At 43.1% G+C, this 21,254-nt stretch overlaps 1 protein-coding gene across 1 annotated transcript in view; it reads left to right on the forward strand.

Annotated features, from left to right (window-relative positions):
- Positions 1-21,254, forward strand: part of SH3PXD2A (SH3 and PX domains 2A) — a 253,922-nt gene that overhangs the window by 214,263 nt on the left and 18,405 nt on the right. The window contains exons 9-10 of the mRNA XM_039553504.1: positions 1,437-1,550; positions 16,752-16,869. Of these exons, the coding sequence (XP_039409438.1) occupies positions 1,437-1,550; positions 16,752-16,869 (232 nt within the window). The remainder of the gene's footprint in view (positions 1-1,436; positions 1,551-16,751; positions 16,870-21,254) is intronic.

The following is a 21,254-nucleotide window of genomic DNA, read 5'->3' on the forward strand; positions in this document are numbered from 1 at the left end:
GTTCTCTGGTAAAATCTTCCGTGACAGGATTTGGAATGAACTTGGGTGACTTTTAGCACGAACACTTGAGCATTGTTTGAGCAGGGTGGTTTTTCTCTTACAGACAGTTGCATGTGGCATGGCAGCAGAGCCCAGCGGACCTTCCCTTCTGCCTTGCTGGGCTGGGCTGTGGCATCCCAGCTGTGGGAGGGATGCATGGCTACCTCACAGCTCACTAGTGTTGGTGCCCATCTCTTTACAGCCCAAGCTGGCACCTCTGCTCATCACAGGCCAGCTTCTGTGAAATTTGCTGTGTTTATGACAGCCATCAAAGTCTGTCAGCTGTTCTGCGGTGCACGTACAGAAATAGCTGTTTTCCCAACTCCCTTTGGGGAAGCTGGAAGAGTGGTATTGGACAACAGTTTGTATGGTCCTGACAAAGCAGCTTATGTTTTCTGGGGAACCTGGGGGATCACAGAAAACAACAGAAGTGGTTTGCTTACCTGTTAGACTTCTTATTTTCCTGTTGTCTTAACCCAGACCTTACCTGAATGGAGGAGAATCTAGTTGTGCTCATATCTGAGAGCAGCAAGTTCTTGGGTGAGTGAGTCTGTGTCAAAACCAGTGAAGGATTCAATAAATCAGTGTGACCAAGCAAGAAAAGAGGCAAGGATTGTTATAGTTGGAATGCATTTAATCTGAAGCTGGCATGCATATAATTTTATTCATCTTTCCACAGATACAACTTAAAGGTTATATCCATATATACTGCTGAATACTTAACATTTTTGTAGATAGCGGTAGAAACTTGGATGTTCAGGTGACAAATAAGAGGTACCTATGGCCTGAAGTCAGATTTTAGTTGGCTTTTCTCTTTGTTTCTGTTCTGTGCAGTACTTTCCAGCTTCCCAGGGCACTGAATTCAGGTCATGTTTGTTAAACACCAGCTGTGGTTACAAGTGCTCTAGAAGCACTTTTATATCCTGTTCTGAAATCTGTGCCCTTCTATGAAAGTCATTCCTGTTTCCCTCATTTGCCTTTTATAATACTTCGTGTTAGGATTTGGGCAGTGTTTGTGCTATTTCACACATGTTCACATGCACATATTTACACGTACAAAGTGTTTTGATTCTGTAGATGTACACGTAACAAGACCAGCTTGGAGAAACTGAATTAAAGAACTTGAGTCAAAGTTGTCATGGATGGACTTTGAATTTCTTAAAATAAATTGATTATTTGCTTCATTGCGCCCTTTTTCTAGCAAGCCTGCACACTACCACTGGGAGAGGATCTGATAGAAATAGTATAATAGGACTAAACCCTTTCTTGTTCTAGGAAGCTGCAGAGTAGCTCAAACATGCACCAGAGCTGCTGACTCTGCCATCTCCTCTGTAGCATTTTACTATTCTTGTTCCTCTAAGTGTTGACCAAGAAACTTCTTTTGCTTCTTTTCGTAGGTTGGTGGTTTGTGAGCACAGCAGAGGAGCAAGGATGGGTCCCTGCTACATACCTGGAATCCCAAAATGGAACCAGAGATGACTCTGACATCAACACATCTAAATTTGGGGAAGGTATGGAAAGCTTTTTGTCATCAAGAGAATATTTGTATTCACTTGGTTTATGCTTTTTTCCCCCCAAGTGAGAGCTGCTAATCGGAAGAAGATGCATGATAGAGCCACAGGCCATTGAAAGGAGTGAGATTTAACTTTAATGGTTGCTTCTCATTAATTTCCTTTAATTAATTAATCTTGGAAACTAGTTTCACTGCTGTTTGCTGTGGTCTGTGGTTGTGTGGAAAGGTAATTTTATTTGGTATGGTCCATTCTGTTAAAAGTGAGATGCTGTTTGTCATGTATATGTATTTAGCGCACTGCTTTTTTTTTTTTTTTACTAAAGATGCTTAAGTCAGGTTCCAGAAATTGAATAGTTCAGCATCACATGTTCCTCAGTTCCATTATGAAAGACTAACCACATCTTAATGGGCTTCTCATGTAGCAACTGTGTACAAAGGACACTTTTGTTATGATTTGCTCCATTCTAGTGAATCTAGGTGCTCTTGACATGATGCTTATGTAAAAATGTATGTGGAACCTCAGCTGACCTTTCCTTAGCAAAGGCAGGAGGCTTAGAGATGTGTTGGGGTGACCATCTGACCATTAAAATGGCACACAGGCAACACAGAGCTTTGTGCTGGGCTCCAAGGGTGACATCTGCAGCTTATTGAAATCTTTGTCTCTGTAACTAATTTTTCCCTGCTCAAGTCCACCCATATCCTGGTTTAGAGACAGACTGGCTGTAGACTGGTAGGCCAGGAACCAGTCTGGTATGATGCAACATCTTAGTGGATGCAAAAGCAGTGAGTAAATTTTCCCTGTTACTAAAGAACAAAACTTTACTGCTCTGGTCTGCAAGCACTGAAGAATGCCTTGTCTGTTGGTCTGTAGCTTCCTCTCTTTTCCTGACTCTTAAATACAGTGCGTGCTTGACAGCCTTATTGCTTAAACTGCTTTCATTTCAAGCTCTCTTCCTCCCTTCATGTTGCCCTCTGGAGTGTACTCGGCACAGGGCTGCTGCCACACAGCATTTTGTCCTGGGTAATGGAAAATCCATCAAATATTCCTTATCTCCTTCCTCTCAGTCCCTTTTAATCCATTATGCTGCTCTCTTCACCTACGGTCAGCAGTCCTGCTCCCTGCCTTACTCCAAATCCAGATATGCTGAAACCTGAGACTGCCCTTGCCTTTCACTCGGTTCCATCTCAGTGACAGATCTAATTGCATAACCTCTGCAGCTGCTCTGATGTGCCCCAGCTTTTGCTTGCTTTTTAGTAACTTTGGTTTATGTTATTAACCATCTAAGCTGAGACTTCCTACATTCTTTGTTTCTTCCCCTCCAGTTCTTCTTTACTTGGGCTATTCTTCTCCATATAATTATTTCGTAGGAGAGGAAAGAATTGCTTGGTTTTACTGTCTTTAAAAAGGTGTATCAAAGTGAATGTACTTAGACAGAAAATTTGCCAGCTCTTTCCAGGTAGGCAGGAGAAAGGGGCTCTGATGTAACTGAGGAGGAAGGCACTTCAAGTGGATGAAGTGCCTTAGCCCCAGAATTTAGAGCTTATACAAGTTTCAGAGTGACTCCAACAGACATTAACTTCCTGCAACTGTGCAATCTCTGCTCCCCCAACTTTGAAAGAGCAGAAACACTGATGCAGGGAGCCTTGTGTATCAGCCCCTTGTCCCTCCCCATTTGAACAGGCCTAGAACAAGTCCACTAGCCAGGCAAACCCAGAAGTCTGCTCTGCTGTGGCAGGCCCAGTAAAGATAGGGGGGTGCTGAACACATCTTGCTAATAATTCTGCCCCTACACAGCAGTAATATTTCCATGTGTCTCTGTTTAAATAGTCTGTTCCCTGAGAAAGACAGAAATGTTTCCTCCCTGCACCTGAGCTTGTACAACATTTTCATCTGGGTGAAGGCAGACAGCTGATTGTTACCTGGGCCTGTGTTCAGAGCAATGTGATCTTGCAAGGCTTGGAAAACAATCAGAAAGCAATCTAAAGAAACATTTAACAGATACAGGAGCTGATAAAGTAAACATGTTAACATAATCTCTGGAAAGGTGTAGACACTTTTTAATAAGCAACCTTTCTGGTGACTGTGGCATGGCCAACCAAGTCCAAGTTTGGGATCAAATGGCAAAATTCAGTATTGTTAAGGAGGAAAAAACCCTGGCTCATACAAAAGCATCACTGTAGTATAAAAGGGCTATCACTGGGGATCGCCATACATTGTGAGGACATGGTGTGGAGGGTCTGTGTGACCCACTGTTTTCAAGGGGTGTTCCTGGATGGCTAAATCCTCCAAACTCCCAGTGTGAGAAGGAGCAAGATGACTACTCTGTATTGGCACCTTAAGCCGGTTTCTACCCCTTCTGCACCTCTCCATCCTGCAAGCCTTTACACTCAGCATTTCATTTCTTCCTTTCTTGTATAGAAACCTCCTAACACAGGCAGCCTTACTGCAACTTAACTTCTCTCTCTGCTATAATCTGTGTGTCTGGTGAGGTGTCCTATGTTGTCTCTTGTGTAGCATGCGTGTAACTGGCAGTCTAATGTCCTTGTGATTTGGGGAAAGTCACCAGGTTAAATCTGCTCATCTTTTGTCCCTCCATGGGCTTCCAAGAGGATCACTGATTTCCATGAGCCAAAACCACAGCTATCTGTAATCTTGAGATTCGGCTCCTCTGAAAATTTATGGTTGGTTTTTGACCAATATGGGATCAAAGGGGAAGTATAGAGTACCACAGACTAGATAATGTACCTGTTCAACACCATTCATCACACCTCCACTTAGGACAGGGTAGAAAGGTTTGGGCCTTACAGCAAAGGAAAAATTGAGGAGAGTGAGCTGGATGTAAAAGTCTGGTCTAAGTCCCTGACAGATAATCAAGGACAAAAAGTCAAAAACCACTCTTCGGTGAAATTATTTTTTTTTCTTGTCCAGCTAATGATTTCCCAATCAAATAATTTTGCTGTGCCTGATTGTCTGCAGAACACAGTTCTAAAAGACAACGGTGTCTACTCCGCTATAAGGGTGTATTCCCTAAATAAGTGCACATATGCAGAATTGAATTATTATGAATGATTTGATATCAAAGTTTATGAACAGCTTCCGGCATCACTAGTAAAATGATTCTGTTTGCACTTCAGCTATTACTACCTTGCAATATTTTGCATTGCTTTGCAGCAGCACCAAGCACCCTTGCAGTAGTTGCCAAATTAGGATGGAAGCCCTTGAATGGAAAAAATGGAAGTGTTTGTCTGTGTTTCTGTGCCAGTCTAATGGTTCCAGTGTCTTTCACACCTGTACAGGCAGAAGAAACTGAGTACAGATCTAAGTATGTGGTCCAGAAAACAAGTGGTGTCCTCTGTGCACAGCTGCTCTCACAGTGCCATTTCCATAAGTGTCTTGTCTTTGTTTATACTTCAGGCATAAGTTATCGTTTGAGTGTGTAACTAATACTCAGTCCTGGCTTGTTAGCTTCTCGAGCCTGCTCAATAATTGCAAGGTTAGTTTTTTTCCTTATATTGTAGTCTGTATATTAGAAGTTTTGATCATGAGAACCAGCTGTGGTAATGAATGGAAGTCATGTCTTGCAAGCACATCAGACACTTTTCACTTGGGTTCAGTTCCTGAGTGCTGCTGTTATGAAGGAACTTACATAAGAGTTTGTGGGTTTGTTTACAGTGTGATAATTTTGCTTAGAGAGGTTTAGAGCCCTGTTGGGTTTGATGTCATATGCAGTAGACTGAATTCCCCAAAGATAATGCAGCTGAATTAGGAGATGCAACAGCAATGATGATGTGTCCTGCCACTGCACTCTCCTTGGACAAGTGTCTTTAGTTGTGCAGCTTATTTTGGAATGTGTATGTGGTTTTGATTTTTTTATTATAAGTACTATTTTTTGAGAAGCCAATAGCAAGAGTGGCAATTTGTGACAGTTCTGCGTGGCTCACATAGCACAAGCTCAAGAAGTTAACTTGTTCCACTGTACTGTATAAACTAAAAGCATCTGCATCCCACCTAACCCATTCCCACTAACAAGACCAGTGCTTGTAAATACCATGTTTTGTTTTTATTCCTCACCCTCCCATCATTTTTTTTTCTTTCTTTTTCCTTTGTTTTGTTTCCATCCATGTTCCAAACTAGTTTCTAAGCGACGCAAGGCTCACCTGAGGCGCCTGGACCGGCGATGGACGCTGGGCGGGATAGTCAACAGGCAGCAGAGCCGAGGTGAATGCATAGCCTCCTATGGCACCGGCCACTCAGGGGGCACCAAAAGCCCCACTGCAGCTTCGTGTGTCGGGACCTGCATCTTTGGCACTCTGGTAGTGAGGGGCCGCAGCTCCAGAGTTCAGATGTGGATGTTGGATGCGGCAGCTTGAGGGTGTCTTGGAGCCAGGATTAGGCACCCCAGGAGGTGGTAACCAAGGGTAGCTCTGCAGTCTGGCTCCTTGTGCTGTTGGGGAAGCTCACATCTGTTGTGTTTTAACTTTGGGCATTTTTGTCCCCAGTCTTTCCTACCTCAGTAAGGACAAGTGATAGTTTCAGGGCTATTAAAATGAGTTGAATGCCAAAAAGCCATGGTCAGAGATGTGCACACTGGAAAAGTGTGTTGTGTGGAAAGATGAGAATTGTTCCAGTTTCAGTCCCCTCTCTTCCTTGTAAAGCAGTGCTTGGTACTAAAGAGAGACTTGACAACTTTTGGAAGTTTTTGACATAATTCCTAGGTGTTTAGAATACCACCACTAGCAGCATTTTAGTTGGTTTGGTTTGGGTTTTTCTTAGCTTTTGCTGGTCTAACAGTGAGTATGGCAGGGTAGAGGGGAACACCTTGTGTTTGGGTGAGTCTGTGTTTGGGTAAAGTCCGAGAAGCTTCCAAACCAAGTATTTCTTAAGTGCAGGTGAATCATCTTTCCCAGAGCAAAGGTACCCCTATTTATATCCCGCTCCACTTGCAAAATCATGCAGATGTGTTCGTTGCACTTTGGAAAGGAAAGGGGGGACAAAGCACCATTTGCACCTCTGTGTAACTTTCAGACAACCTTACTGAGAGAATGGATCCAAATGTAAGCGCAAGAGATGATTCCCAGTTGATGGAAAGGTGCCTTTTCCCATGGAGGAGAGAAGGTGCTTTTAAAGTGGCAAATTTACCTTCTGGATTTGATGATGGTACTATGTGTAGCCTCCTGTGTCTCAAGGACACCCAGCTTTTCAGTGGCCCTTTAACCTTGTTTCAAATTGTTAATGAGGAAACAAAACCAACAAGATCTGTGTTCTTCCTGCCAGAGCTTGACCCTGCAGCAACTGGAACTACTTTCAGAAGACAAGGTCTTGCTTCTCAGCCACTAAATGCACTCCAAAGGCACCAAAAAACCATCATAAGCACACATACTGTCTTGGGGGGAAAGAAAGTCTGCTTGTTTCTGTGCCCCAACAGTTTGGGAGCTACTTATTTTGCTTTGTCAAACTCTGTCAGATGCTTGCTGGCAATTTAACTGTGAGAATTTATGGGAATCTGTTTTCTAAACAATTTATTTACTGGTGAAAACAAATGCATTCTTTCATATTCATACAATATTGCAAACAAAGCTCCATAAAATATTAAGACTGCATAACCAGTCCCTTAACAGTCAGCTGGTAAGACTCAAGGACCTAAGCTGCATTCCCAAGTTTTTCCTCTTGCATTCTGATACCCACCATCTGTGTGCATCTTCTCCAGACGTGCCCTCTGACCGCTGTCAGTGTTCTCCTTGGCAGTCTTCCCCACTATAGGCTCCCCTAATCCTTCCATCCTTGCCTTTTTCTTGCTTCATTACAGTTTCTTCCCTATTAGGCCCAAGCAGGCCTGGGGTTTTGAGTGTGTTGGAGAATATGTGATTTATCTCAAACTGAATCTTGGCACTTGAACTTGGCACAAACTTCAGCAATCTGTGATTCTGTCCAAGGTTTGGGGCACCCTCTGTGACTGAGCTGCTTCTATAAGGTCTCTCCAATGTATTTCAGCCATAGCTAGCCAGGCTGGCTAAAAATAGGCTGTTGAATGTCATCAGAAATGATAGGTTGGGGAACTCTTACAAGAGCAGGCTTATTGGAAGTAAAGAAAGTGATTTGAATAAATGGGCACAAGTTGGAGACAGTGGCTTCATGATCTGGCAGAGCTGCAGCCTGTACAGACATCTATGCCTTCCAAACTGCAGTTGTTGAAAGTATGAGTTTCTCTGGGTGTCCAGCCTGCTGTTCTCTAACAGAGCACAGTTTATGTGAGGTCAGGAGAGTTTTTTGCCCTTCTTCCCCTCCCATCCCAGCCCAAAAGACTTTTAACAAGGCCAAATTTGGGTGGGTTTGCACTGAAATGTCATGAAGTGTTCGTATGCACCCCCCTGCCAACCTTCAAGTCCTTGCTCCAAAGCACAGAAGAACTCAAGTTGTTCAAACAGGACGTTGCCAGAATTGTTCAACACAAGCAGAACAGCTTCCCCTTCCCCACTTGGCCTCTTCCTTGGAAACAAACTCAATTAAGCATTTTGGCTGAAATTCTTCCCACCCAGCAATATTCTGCTTGAAATAGTCCCTGCTGCTGGAAGAGGGTTAGCTCCAGGAGTTCACTGGAGTTTAAAAGCAAGCTGTAAAGGATGCTTCTCTTTGTATTTACGCTTGAGTACCACTAATAAGCATTTTTATCAGGTAGGTCTGTGATAGAATCACCTTAAGGCTAGAACCAAAGGATCGAGCATTGTTTCTGAAGGGCAGAATTTTCGAAGTGACTTGAATATTAGAAGCGCCAGGAAAGCCTGAGTGCAGAAAGGAAGAGTGCTTGCTTCCCTGTTAGACTGCCTGATGGGGGAGAATTATTAGGGGTAGCATATGGCTTATTTATTTCTACCCTTTCCAAAGCTGTTTGAGGAGGCTAGGCATCTCTGACCTCCAGATATTTGGAAGCAGTGTGTCTGTGAATAAGAAACATGAAAGACAAATTATTGAATATCATGGGTAGTGCTCCTTTTTTAAAATTGAAAAAAGTCTTCAAGGGGAACAGCTGTAGTCTGTTTCTACAAAGAGAAACAGATGACTTTTGTTGCTGAACTTTTCTCTTTAAAATGGTCTGTGGTGTGCCCAGATCTAAGAGATTACATTGGTTTATGTTTCTTATGTAGCTGCAAAGCTTGCTTTTTTTTAATGTTAAATGTGGTACATTCTCTAAACATTTTCCTATACATTCTGAAACTCCAGTAATACAAATGTGGGTTGTGAGGAGAAGCCTGAAAGTTTGTTGTTTTCCTCAGTCTTGACACTCGTTAGACCTGCTACAGAGTTCTTGTTTTGTACACGGTTAAATAGTAATTCTACACATACATTTATTTGGAACTTCCCCTGGAAAGGAACTTAGGATTGTTTTCAGGCTAATTTAATGAAAAGTCATTTGTGCTTGTACAGTTTGATTGGTAAAATTGGGAGGTTACATGCCTGTCTTCTATGCCAAATATCTAAGTTATTGCTGCTTTGGTTTTGTGCCCAGTGTTTTCAACTGGAGCTGTTAGAATGCAGGAAAGCACTTTAAAGTTATTCATACCAGCAGTATAGTGACATGTGGGCTGAATTTCTGCCAAATGAGCCTATTATTTAGGGGTAGCTCCTAGCACAAGGAATAAGCTATTCATTGAAAGAGTTAAAAGTTAGAACTTCCCACTGCTTGCCTGTCTTAGGGAGAGAGGGAGCTTGATGGGGAAAGGCAGTGTGTAGAGGGAAGGCAGCCATGTAACCCAGTGGTCTTGATACTTGAACCTCATCCTGAGTCGGTCTTGATACTGGAACCCCATGTCCTAGCCCAGGTGGGTGGTTCTGCAGCCAGTTTTGTAGCTGCATCTCACCAGAGCTGTTCTGCCCTCTTTGGCAGTCCCCTCCATGGGACTTCTCCCTTTGTTTTTACTCTTCCCTCCTTGTGCTTGATGGAGATGAAATGTTTGTCACTCACAGCAGAAGGCTGTGAGTGGCATTGCTGTGCTAAATCAAACCAGCACAGAGCAGCTTCAGACTTAGTTTGTTCTCTTCTTTGGTTGGGTTTTTTTTTCTTTTTCTTTTTTTTTCTTTTGTTTGGTTTGGGTTTTTTTTAACTCAGTTCTCCAAGGAAAGTAGTAAATGTTTATTGCTCCTTGCTTGGTTGAAGTAAGAGCATGCGCAATACAAAACTGTTCAGAAGAAATGTCATTGTTGTTCTTTTCTATCTGTTGTCACAAGGTTTTCTGTTATTTAAGACAAAAAAGGCAGGAAGGGGAAGAGGGACAAAAGCTGAAGAGCTCCTGTCTGCAGATGAACACATTTGATAACTGTTGACAGTCACTCTCTCTGTGCATATTTAGGCAAGTAAAACAAAGTCCATGTTGAATTAATGCATCACTTTCTGGAACAGCAAGACTTTTTCCAGAAGCAGGTCTGACAAACGGGGGGGTGGAGCGGAGGAGTGGGGGAGGGAAAACACAGACTGCTGACAGAGGGGAAAGTATTTTGGAAGAAAATTCTTCTGTGGTTTGGAAGATGTGGGTTTGGGGCTGTTGCATTTTGCTGAGAAATCATTAATTGGCTAATTTCTAGTCCGGTTCCCCCCATCCCTACCCTTACTGGCATATCAAACCAGGATGGGGTCACAGAAAGTTGGGGGCATGTACAAGCACCAACTGAGCAAAGGAAATTACTCCCTTATTTGGTTGGCTCCTGAAGTGCTGCAGATAACTTCCACGCTTCCTAATGGAGGCAGAAAAGAGCAAACTTAGAAAATAGAGGTGAAGGAAAGGAATGTGAAATGGGGTGCTCAGAACTTGGAAGCAGAAATGTCTGAGCACTGGCTGTTTGCCTGGGAAAGATGAGACTGATTGTGCAGAGCTGGAAACGTGCTTTAGTTGCTTAAAGGCAAGGCTCCTGTCCTAAACAGTTTACAGCCTAAACAAAGATCTGTGCGCCAAAGGAACGTGGGCAAGGGGCGATTTGGGATGAATATTTTTGCAACCAAAGGGGTTTTCACGGTGCAAAATGGTACTTATTCAGTATTTTTAAAAGCTTTTAGAGAAGGACTAAAACTAAGCTTGTTTGGTAAGGCAAGAAATCGGGGTAGGTAAGGCTTATTTTAGAAAGGATTTGAGAGTTTCAGGTTATTTGATAGCACTGAGGAAGAAGCCTGCTCAGGTTGATGAGGCATCATATGAAAGGCATGAGGCTGAGTGGGGAAAGATCACAGAATTTGAAGGAGTGGGAAATGCACGTGAACACATGAGTGTGTGTAGTAGGATATTAAAGCAAGGCACAGCACACAGGCTTGAAAATTCAAGATGGAACAACTGAATGGGGAATGCACTTGGCAGGAGTCTGGTTAAAGTGCCAGAGCACTGCTGTGCCAAAAGCCTTCTGCAAGAGCAGTGTGTGCTGAAAGTCTGGGGAGGGAGCAAAGCAGGCAGGAGGTGGCTGTGCAAATGAGTTGTTGAAGGGCCAGATTGGGGCTTTGGCAGTCAGGAGCAGCAATGGTGGAGGACTTTGAAAATGTTGGGGCAAGTCTATCACATGGGTGATAGACTAGGAGGAACCTGAAATAATCAGTGCCAAGGGAATCAGGAAGATGGAATAAGGAGGATTTGGAAAGCGCTACTGAAGCTCTGTGTTACAACTCGAGCAGTAAAACCATAGGGCTGCTTTCCTTGACCTGACATTAAGTATAAATCCAGACAGCCAGAGAAGGGACCAAGCTGCCTTTTCAAGACACCTCGTAACTTCAGTGTAGTGTCTGTGTGCACAGTCACACATGTAAAATACAGAATTGTGGTTTGACAGGTGGGATTGGAGGAGCCTCAAAGGCTGTCAAGTTCAGTGTCTTGCTTTGTCAGCCAGGTAGGTTTAGTTTCTTTAGTAGGGAATGGAGTTTCATCTTAGCTGTCCTGAGGTTTTTCCTGTGGGAGAGGTGTCCTAACAGGTCACCTGATATGGAAAATGCCATAACCAATGCCTAAAAATTCTTCTGAGAGTCCCCTTTTACTACTTGACAGAAATACATCAGGTGAAGCAAAAGAAAACTTACTTGGAAATAGTTTGTTTAAAGGGAATGTGTTGGAATGTACCCAACTGCTCACTATTTACAAGCTGAAATCCTACACAAAGGGAAAGAACACAAAGCACAGTTGTCAAGGTCTGCGATTATCCAAAAATAATTGTCATTGACATTAAGTCCTCCTAAAATTTAAGAAGTAAAATGTGTCATCCCTCATTTTTCTGCAGCCAGTATGTTGTATCACAGCCAGTGAACAGGCTGGGCAAGACAGAACAAATGTTTCAGTCCCCATTACACTATGACTGTAGAGGTGACCTGTAGCTACTTGATGAGCGTTGCCAAGGTGCCTACAGGTCATCTTGCTGTGCTGTCAATCATACATAGCTGTGTTATAAATTCTTTTTATGTGAAAAGTTGCACTTCATTAAGCTGCATCTTAAAATTGGTCGGACAAGAAACATGGGCATGCTTAAACTGTCCTAGCCAGGTTTTAGATCAAGTTTTGTATAGGTTGCCTTGACTCTGCTCTGCGTTCAAAAAGTGGTTTTAAAGTAGCTTTTTAATTTTAGAGCTATTGATGTTTACGTGTAGGAAAGGCCTCAGCTTGGCAAAACACTGTGATGTTGGTGGAGGAACACGAAATGGTTGTGTTCTTGGTTTGGTAGGTTTTTTTAGTTTTCTTTTCTTTTTGCTTGTTTTGTCCTCTTCTAGTGGTTGCAGGACATTAGGTGTTAGCAGCTTGCGAAAGAGTGATCCATAACTCTCAAACACCAGTGACTTCCTCGTACCAGGTCTGTTGTGTACTTCTGCATAGACCTTGTAGTGTATGTGGCTGTAATGCAGGGCATTGGACAGCTCAAATCCTTCATCCTGTCTATGTGCACACCTTCCAGCTGGACAGCCCTACCTGTGCTACATTTTATGGGGGGAAATCTTTGTTGCTAGAGAAAGCCCTCTCTGTATTATTGTGGGATGTTCCAAGGACATGGGTACTGTTCTCTGCTGTCCATGCTGTTTTCCCAGTGATCCACCAAGATCTGTCCCTATATTTTGGTCCCAATTCTCTACTGTATTTGTTCAGGAGATTTTAGGTAGAACCAGAGCAAAATAGAAGCCTGCCTTTATTTGGGAAGGAGGAAAGGAAAGAGGAGAAAAGTAGACTGATAGGGAATTGAGGCTTTGGAATAAATAGTGGACTGAGCACTGGGCTGCCAGGAGGGCTGGGCAGAGCACAGCTACAGCAGCATGGTATGAGCTGGGTAGTTGAAATAGTGCAAAAATTCTGGTTGTGCATATTTTAAATAGTGTCTGTGTCTGGGGAGGAGAGAGAATGACACATACTCATCCCTTCCTCCCAACCTAAGTAGGTGCAGTTGGATAACGCATGATGGGACAGACTTGTATCATAGCTCTTTGCCAAATGGGCTTTGCTTCTTCATGCGTGCCTTGTTCGGATTTAGGAGTGCAGCTCAATTTCCACAGAGGAACCTCCTTTAGCTCAGCTGGGGAAGGTGTCTTTGACCTGCAAATTAGCGGTAAAGAAACGTGAGTGAGGTTGGCTAATTGAGCAATTAACAGATCTCCGGATGTCACTCACTAAGAACAGAGCTGCCTTCTTGCCGTTTTCATCTCGAAGGGGGTAGGACTTTCATCCCATTGTTTCTAAATGCAACCTTTTAGCTGGCGTATGTGCTTTGTAGCATGTAGTAAAGTTTATTCTGCCCACTTGACCTCAACACTGAGGCTGATGTAACGGAAGCTGCAGCTGGGGAGTAAAATTATCCTTCTGTTTGGCTTGGTTTTTTTTTCCCCCCCTGGTAATTCTTAAATCAAAACTTAATGAACCAAAATTATATGCTTTTGTATTCTCTGTAGATCTGGGCATATAACTTCAATAGTAGGTCTGGGATGGTTCACTGGCTTCTGTTTTATACTATTGCCTGTCACAGCTGAATGAAACCAGCATGATATATCAGATTTGTCAGTGTAACTCAGAGCAGTGTCATTCTACTGTCTGATGCTCTGCTGATTCTCTCATGAAACCATTTATCTATTTTAAGTCTTCACAGCAACTTTACATATCAGTCATGAAGTGTCAAATATCTTCTCTTAAAGACTTTAGAATAATAATCTGATATGTTGAATGCTATTATCAGTCCTCTTCAGTGACACATCCACTGAAAGCTCCCCTGCTCCCTTCGGCAAATCTTGGTTTATATAAAGTGTCCACTGGCTAGAGATAATCTTTGAGAAACAAAACAGAATTTACACTTTGATTACAAGGGGGCCCATATCTCCAGAATACTGTTTAAGTTACAAACTTCATGTATGTTTGTGGTATCTCCTGCAGCATTGACAGAAACCAAACGTGTGTAATCTTGGAAATGTAATTTTTGCTGTCAAAGTACTTTGCAAGGGGAAATTGTAGTGATGGCTTCCTGGCTTTTATCTGTAGGCTTAAAAATAGAGCTGCTAAACAAAAAAATATCGTGGGACCTTCTTTTCTAGAGTGGATTTTTAACCCTTTGGATTGTCTTGCTTCATGGGAGATCCTTTTTCTCTCTCTTCCATCCCTATTTCCATGCACTCACTTTTTTTTATTTCCTCTCTGTGGGGAGGAGTCACCTGAAGGGCTTTCTTCTCAAAAAGCAGTAGTCCTGAGTTGAAAGCCATAGGACTGAAGATGTAAGCAGTGAAGGTGCTCATGGACAGAATAAGACAGTGGCAGTTCAGAAGAGCCTTACTGTTTCTCCTGAATGATCAGCCTCCAGTGCTGTTGGTTTTGATGGGTGACCACTCACCCATCTCTGTCTCACATCCTCACAGAGGTGTTTGGAAAGTTGTTTTGGAAGCTAGGAATGAGCACCCTATGCATGGTCGTCTGCAGAAGAAGGGAAGCCACATCCCTGAAGAGTGAGACCGCTGTGCCCAGCAAGAGGAGCTGAATAGCTGACTAGCTGAAGCAGAGCCTGGTGTTTGTGTGGAGGAAAAATAGAATAAACACAGCAATTTCTGTGGGAGCTGTAGTGGCAAGGGTGATCTCTGACAGCCTGGGTTATAAAGCAGCTTTGGTATGGGGGAAAGAAAAAAAAGGGCTTTCTTCCAAGACTCAGCAAATATATGCTTAGCTCGGTATTGCTGTCCTAGAAACATCCCTGAAAGTGTCTGAAACAACGTATATCTGGACAGAGCAGCTCTGAACTTTCCCCTGGCCCCTTCAGGGGCAAGATCTAGCTGCCCAAGGGTCTTCTGCAGTTCAGTTTAGTGCTTTGCATGCAGTGGAAACCAGTCATGTAGCTCCTTCTGCAGCAGGAAATTGAAAATAGAGGAGAAATTAGTCCAATTCTACCACACAGAGCAGAAGCCTAACTAGGAAAGCTGTCCTGTCCTGTGATTTGGAAGCTGGGGTTTCATTTGCCAGGTTTCATTCATCAGGTTCCATCTCATAGTGGAGTATTTCTGTGGGGAAGGTGTCATATGCTGATGATGCTACTTAAAACTAGCTGGAATTTCTTACCAGTGATAAGCCAGTGAAGCAGCCCTTCTAGGGGAGTGCAGCAGAGAGTCTTTTCCTCTTGGTAGCAAAGGTTTTGACAGATTTTCCCCCATCAGAATTAGAAAGATCCAAATGTGACCAGTCAAGGGAACTTGACTTCAGAGATGTAGCTTTACTGAATTTGCTGCCATCAGATGCTCTGTCAACATTACTTTCCCCTTTCTGAGGTATTATTTCTTACTTTGTCTCAGTAAGGGCTTGTTTGAATTATTTTTCATTAAAGTTTCCGTGCTTCACCCAGCAACAAAATGCAGTTGAGCCACAAAACCAAACAGCTGCTTGGATCTGTTTTACTCTCTTAAAGGGTGTTTGCTTCAAGCTGCTGCAGCCTGTTCGTGTTTCCTTTGTTCTGCAGTGATCAGGAGCTCTGGATTCACTTCATTTCCTGCCCATTCCTGTGCACTGGCAGCTCTCTGTTTGTTATTCCCTGCCTTGTTGTGACTGCTGGTAGAAAGTGCTAGGTAGGCTGGCTGGGGTGCACTGAATCACTTGCCTTCCTGCCTTTTATCTAGCTACAGAAACTCATGCTGTCACTGCACTGTAGTTTGGGTTGAGGAGAGGGCTTTGGTGACACTTTGTGTCTGCTGCTGCTGCAGAGGAAGGATGGTAGTTCAAGTTTTCAATGCCAGGTGTAATTTTTTAAGCTCCAGAGGGAAAGGTTGACCTTGAGTGTGATGGGAATGCTGCACTAAATGGCTCCTGGGTAGGTGGAAGGAAGATGTTGACAAGTGTCTGTTCTGCTCTGTTTATTGGGTTGCTCTCAGCAAGTCTGCTTAAAACCTGTGCCCAGCTGGGAAGGGGATAGATGCTGGAGATGAATAGGGATGCTAAGTTTTTGGCTCAAACACCATACTTGAAATCCAGTCTGTGCTTTTGAAGTCTGTGTCTTAGTTCTGGCCCTCCTTCACCAGGGTCACACGTGCATTTCTCTGGAGTGAGGTTTAGCAAAAGTATGTTTGTAAAACACTTCACAACCCACGAATGCAAATGCTGTATCGTCTCCTATCATTTGAAAACCTCTTTTGTTCTTTTGTCACGGTTTTCTTAATGTTTCAAGCTCATTGCTGTAGACCTATGCTGCTTGGGAGGTGCAAGTAGAGCAGTGTGCTGGGCCAGCCCCTCTGGGCTGGGGAGATGTGTCCCTGTGGGGATGCAGCACTCGGGTTTCAGTAACACAATGCTTTGTGCAGCCATGTGCATGTGCAAAGAGCCAACTGGCTGCAGCTCCCGCGGTGACGCTCGGCTGATTTGGCAGCCGGGTTGATTCTGTCAAGTTACAGTATGGGAGTTAAGTCCAGCTTCAAATCCTCTCCCTTACCCGTTCGAGGAACTTGGAGGGGGGGGAGGGAGGCGGGAAGAGGGGGGGGGGGGGAGGCAGCTCTCTGGGGACTTTGTGTCATTATTGGCATGGAAACATCTTGTGATTATCAGCAGCAGGGTAGTGGCGAGGGGCTGATTATCTGTCATGTCGTCAGCATAAATAACCAGTGGGCCCCTGAGCAGGGCTCCGCCTTTTGTAATGGCTTCGCGTAATCGCTGCACAACAGTTTAAAAGCAAGCAGTGCAGAAAAACAGCTGGACTGATCCTGACCCTAACTGATGTTGCCTTTTCTCCCCTCACCAGAAGAGAAATATGTCACTATCCAGCCGTACGCCAGCCAGGGGAAGGATGAGATTGGGTTCGAGAAAGGGGTCACCGTGGAGGTCATCCAAAAGAACCTGGAAGGATGGTGGTACATCAGGTAAAGAAGCTGTGCAACCTACTGAAACTGTGACAATGAGCTTTTCTGATCATTCACTGAGTGTTAGCATTTAAATCATTCTGTAGGTGGACAAGGAAGCCCAAATTGTTCATAATGCCTCTTGAAGAAATGTAAGGAAAATTCTGAGGCGATACAATGGTGGCTAAAGTAACACTACAGTGTCTGCGAAGGCTGTGGACCATTCCAGTGAGGAAATGCCTTAACTTGCAGTTTTAGAGATTTTTTTTTTTTCTTGCTTCAAGTTAAAAGCCCATATCTGAGTTAAGATCTGTGAGACCTAACAAGGCTTTCTGTTGTATATTATTTTAATGTTTCCAGTATAGGAGTTATTCTACAACCTATTTAAATCTATTTATAGCAATGCTGAAAGGCTGATTGTGATCTCTTGAGCTGTTTGGGGCAGGTAGTTCTACTTTCAGGGATACGAGATCAGTTTGCTGACTATAGCCCTTTTGCAAGCTTACCAATGGTTTCAGCTAATTTGTTTTGATTTCTGTGTGTCCACATTAGGTATTGTTGATGTAGAGGGACTGGATTCCAAGGGCAGGTGAAGTTGTTATTGTGTATTGAATTTTGTTATGTAATTGGAACAGCAGTCATTGCAGAGGGTTTTGACTTGGGAATCTCCTTTGTAAATGTGGGAAGACTGTAGGTTAGATATTGTCTCAGTGATACAGGGTGGCAGGATGAGCACTTGATGAGAGCTTTCTTTATCTAGGTTCACACAGCATTTAAGTTGTAGTGCTCTTTCGTGGTTCTCCCCCTTGCCTTGTATCTGTGTGTGAACCTGGCAGTGCTGTGACATCTCATTTCTCTTTGAACAAGATGTGGTACAACAGGTAGCTTAAAAATGGAGCTTTAGCTCTCAGCAGTGCAGAACATCTCATATAGTCATCTTTTTCCATTCAGCATGTAATTATAGTGATTTTTTCCTCTTTCCCTCCCCAAGTCATAACTTGCTTTTGTTTGAATTCTGCTTGATTTATTGGCTATGAATGAGGACAGGGAAAATGCTGACCGAAGCAATGTTGTTGTTTTTCTTGATTTCCCTTACTTAGATGAAAAAAAATACCACTTTTCTATCTAATGATCCCATGGAGCAAATAAGCTAATAAAGATAGCAGTGGAGCCAGGAAGGCACTCTAGATAGGAGGAACTCAAAAATGCCTGGGTTTGGTCAGGTCACATTTTTTTCTCCCTTAATCATCTACAGAAGTGGAATCCAGATTTTCAGATAGGTTTCCTGAGAGGAGAACCATTCCAAGACATCTCTAGTTTATTTTTGTATTCTCTTTCTGCAGTGTAGCCTGGTTACTACTGTAGGTTTCCCTTTGCCATATTAGCACTCCTGCAATAAGTTGAATTTTTTTTTCCCCTTTTCCTCACACGCTCCTTTGAGTCAACCCAAAAGACTCATTTTTCTACACATCAGGAGTACCTTCTGGAGTACGGTGACACTTGGTGCAGTGGTTTCCATGGCATCTTCACTCATGGCAATCTGCTGGAAGGACAGTGGATGCCCCAGCCCACCCCCTGATAGTTGGGGAGTGCAGCATGTGCTCAGCTTTTTTGTAAGGCATTTTTGATTTGAGAAACCTCTCTTCTTGCTGGAAGATGAGTTACAAGCTCCCCATATGTGTGACAAGCATGTGGGGTGTCAACTGCACTCCTCTCTGCTGCTTTGGAGCACTGTACTACTTTCTTGCTGGAGGATTAATCTCTTAGAAACAGTTTTTTTCCTTAGGCAACACTTTGGAAATGATAATGATGTGGTCCATCCCTGCAAACTGATCCTTTGCAGCCTGGGTAGCTGTTACATGTAAACTGCCCTGAATACTGTTAGGTGCCCCTCAGAAAAGGACTCCCTTCCAGCAGAAATTTGCTTCTCTGAGTATTGAGCACCTTAGAAGGAGCAACTCCTTCTCCTGTTCTGAGTGTGAGGGGAGAGGGAGCAGGAAGAGAATGCAGTTGGATCCTGGGCTGGATAACAGACTGAACACGCTTCAGTGTGTAGAGATAAAAACAAATCCAGTAGTTTGTAAATGGAATCCACCTTAAAGACATTAGTTTGTTCCACCTTAAATACGTAATTTCTCCAAATTCTTGGCCATGTGCTGATCCTCATTTCCTGTCCTTCTTTTTCTTTTCTTCTTTTTTTTTTTTAATTTTTTTTTTTATTTCCCTGGTTTGCTTCCCTCTGGAGTAATTCCAGTGCTCTGGAGCTGGAAAGCAGATGTGACTCTCAGACTTACAGAGGCACTTCTGACTTTTTTTTGACATTCCTATGGTTTTAATCCATTTTTTCCTTCATGTAATATAAACAGGAGGGTTTTAGAAGCATGAAGGGACCAAATCACTGCACCTAAGACCCTCCCAATTCAGTGCTGTACAAGCTAGATGCAGTATTGGTGTCTGTCTTTATTTCGCCCCACGTGCATTATGATTAAAAAAAACAAAACAAAACAAAAAAAATCAGGACTCTGGAGAAATTAAAGAAAGGCTCTGTCCTAGGATCCTGCTTACTGTTCTGTTGAATTCAGTAGATCTGTTCTTCCCAGTGTGGCATTAGCATCTGTCATTTAGATCCTACTTTGCCTCCAGGTGACAGTAATAGATAAAATCTTATGGTGCCCAGGTGGACTGGGTGCAGGGCAAGTACCAATATGCTAAATAAAGCTTTTGTTATTTGCCTTCATCTTCTTCATTTTGTGAGCCTCAACCCATGTGAATGAAGTTCAGCTGGGAGATGCTGACAGCAGTGAAACAAGGAGGAATCTAGGATGAGGTTTGAAATGTATCCAGTAGGTTATGAATATAAATGAAGGAAGGATACTTGTGATTCAACTCTAAGGATGTGAAATGAAAGTTGTTACTGGTTCAGGACTTCTTTGAAACTGATTAGTGGTTGTTTTAGTTCTTTCCTCTATGAAATGGGGAAGATCAAGGAATCTGCTATGGTTATATTTTCAAATGGCTGAAAGATTACCAAATTCAAAGGACTAAGGTAAAAAATGTGAGCATATTTCACTTACAGAAGTAGTTTTTATTTGTGATATTGCAGAAATAAAGCAGTTTCTGGTAACTACTGCTCAGCATTAACTTCAGGTTAAATTGGCTAACACAGGGAGAGGTAGCCTACAACAGCCTCTCTTCTGAGGGCATGTTGCCCAGAGTTATTAACTGTCCATCTATTGCTGCTATTATTCATTGGGAGAAACCATGTGAGATCAGAGGTATTTGTAGCAGTGGGGTTACACAGGCTGATCCAAATGCATACAGTTGGCAGGAGAACTAACAGGCCAGTACAGAACCTGCCTGTGGCTGTCTTTCTGATCTTAAACATGGTAAGTCTCCCACAAACTAAGATGGATGTAAACTGTTTTTTCTTGCTGATTTTGCACAATCAAGCTCTTTTGAAAGTAACCTTTGGTACTGAGTCCTCAGTGCATTGGCCGCTGTGGCTTTCTCACAGACAGAGGCCTCTACACCTTCACATCATATAAACTCACAAATATCCTTTAAAAAAACTTACTTGATGCAAAGGCAGCAGAGAGCATTGGTCAGTAGCTCTGCAAAAGGGCTGTCAACTGCAAAAGGGAATGAAGCCAAAAGTCTTCAGGGCTGGAAAATGGCACTGGGTGATGCCTTGACACAACAGGAATTGTGGCGTGTACTGAGGCCTTTGTTCCTTTTCCTTTTTTGGCTTGGTTTGTGGCCTAGCAGAAAAGCCTCAAAAGGGACAGGATTGAATAGATCCAAGTTGCTTCTTGAGACAGTATCACTCAGTGGGTGCTGTGTATCTTTTAGAAGTCAAATCAAGATAGTACCAGATTGCTACTTCTTGTTAGTCTTCATGCATCAAATAAAGCTCAGAATTGTTGGGATGCTTTCCTTTGACACCAGAATCACTGGAAAAACTTGTCACTAAACTTCCTGAGCAGGAGAGATCCTCCATCTTTGCCTTCATGTGTGACAGAAGGCAGGTATGTAGGGAGAAGCAGAATCTCTAGTATCCTGCCTGGTCTAGGTGGGTGGGGAGGAAAAGGTCAGATTTTGGACAGAAAGATCCTCATAGTCATTGCTAGAAGTACAACAACTGTATTTGCTTTTATACAGGAAGAGTAATAAAGAAGTCTAGAGAATCAAATCTACACTGCATTTTCCTGTTCTGCCTGTAAAGTCCCAGAGCCTCTATCAAGTGTGTGGATGTGGTGAGGGAGCCCAGGATGAGACTTGATGCAGAGATCTCACTGGAAACCTCAGAATGCAAGTGTTGTCATGACAAAGATGCTCACCTGCCAGGGAATGATTTGCTCATATCCCATGTGCCCCAGCTCCTTCCTCTGCTGTCTAATGAGGCTCCC

The sequence above is a fragment of the Corvus cornix genome, chromosome 6, assembly GCF_000738735.6.
Source record: "Corvus cornix cornix isolate S_Up_H32 chromosome 6, ASM73873v5, whole genome shotgun sequence".
Classification (NCBI taxonomy): domain Eukaryota; kingdom Metazoa; phylum Chordata; class Aves; order Passeriformes; family Corvidae; genus Corvus; species Corvus cornix.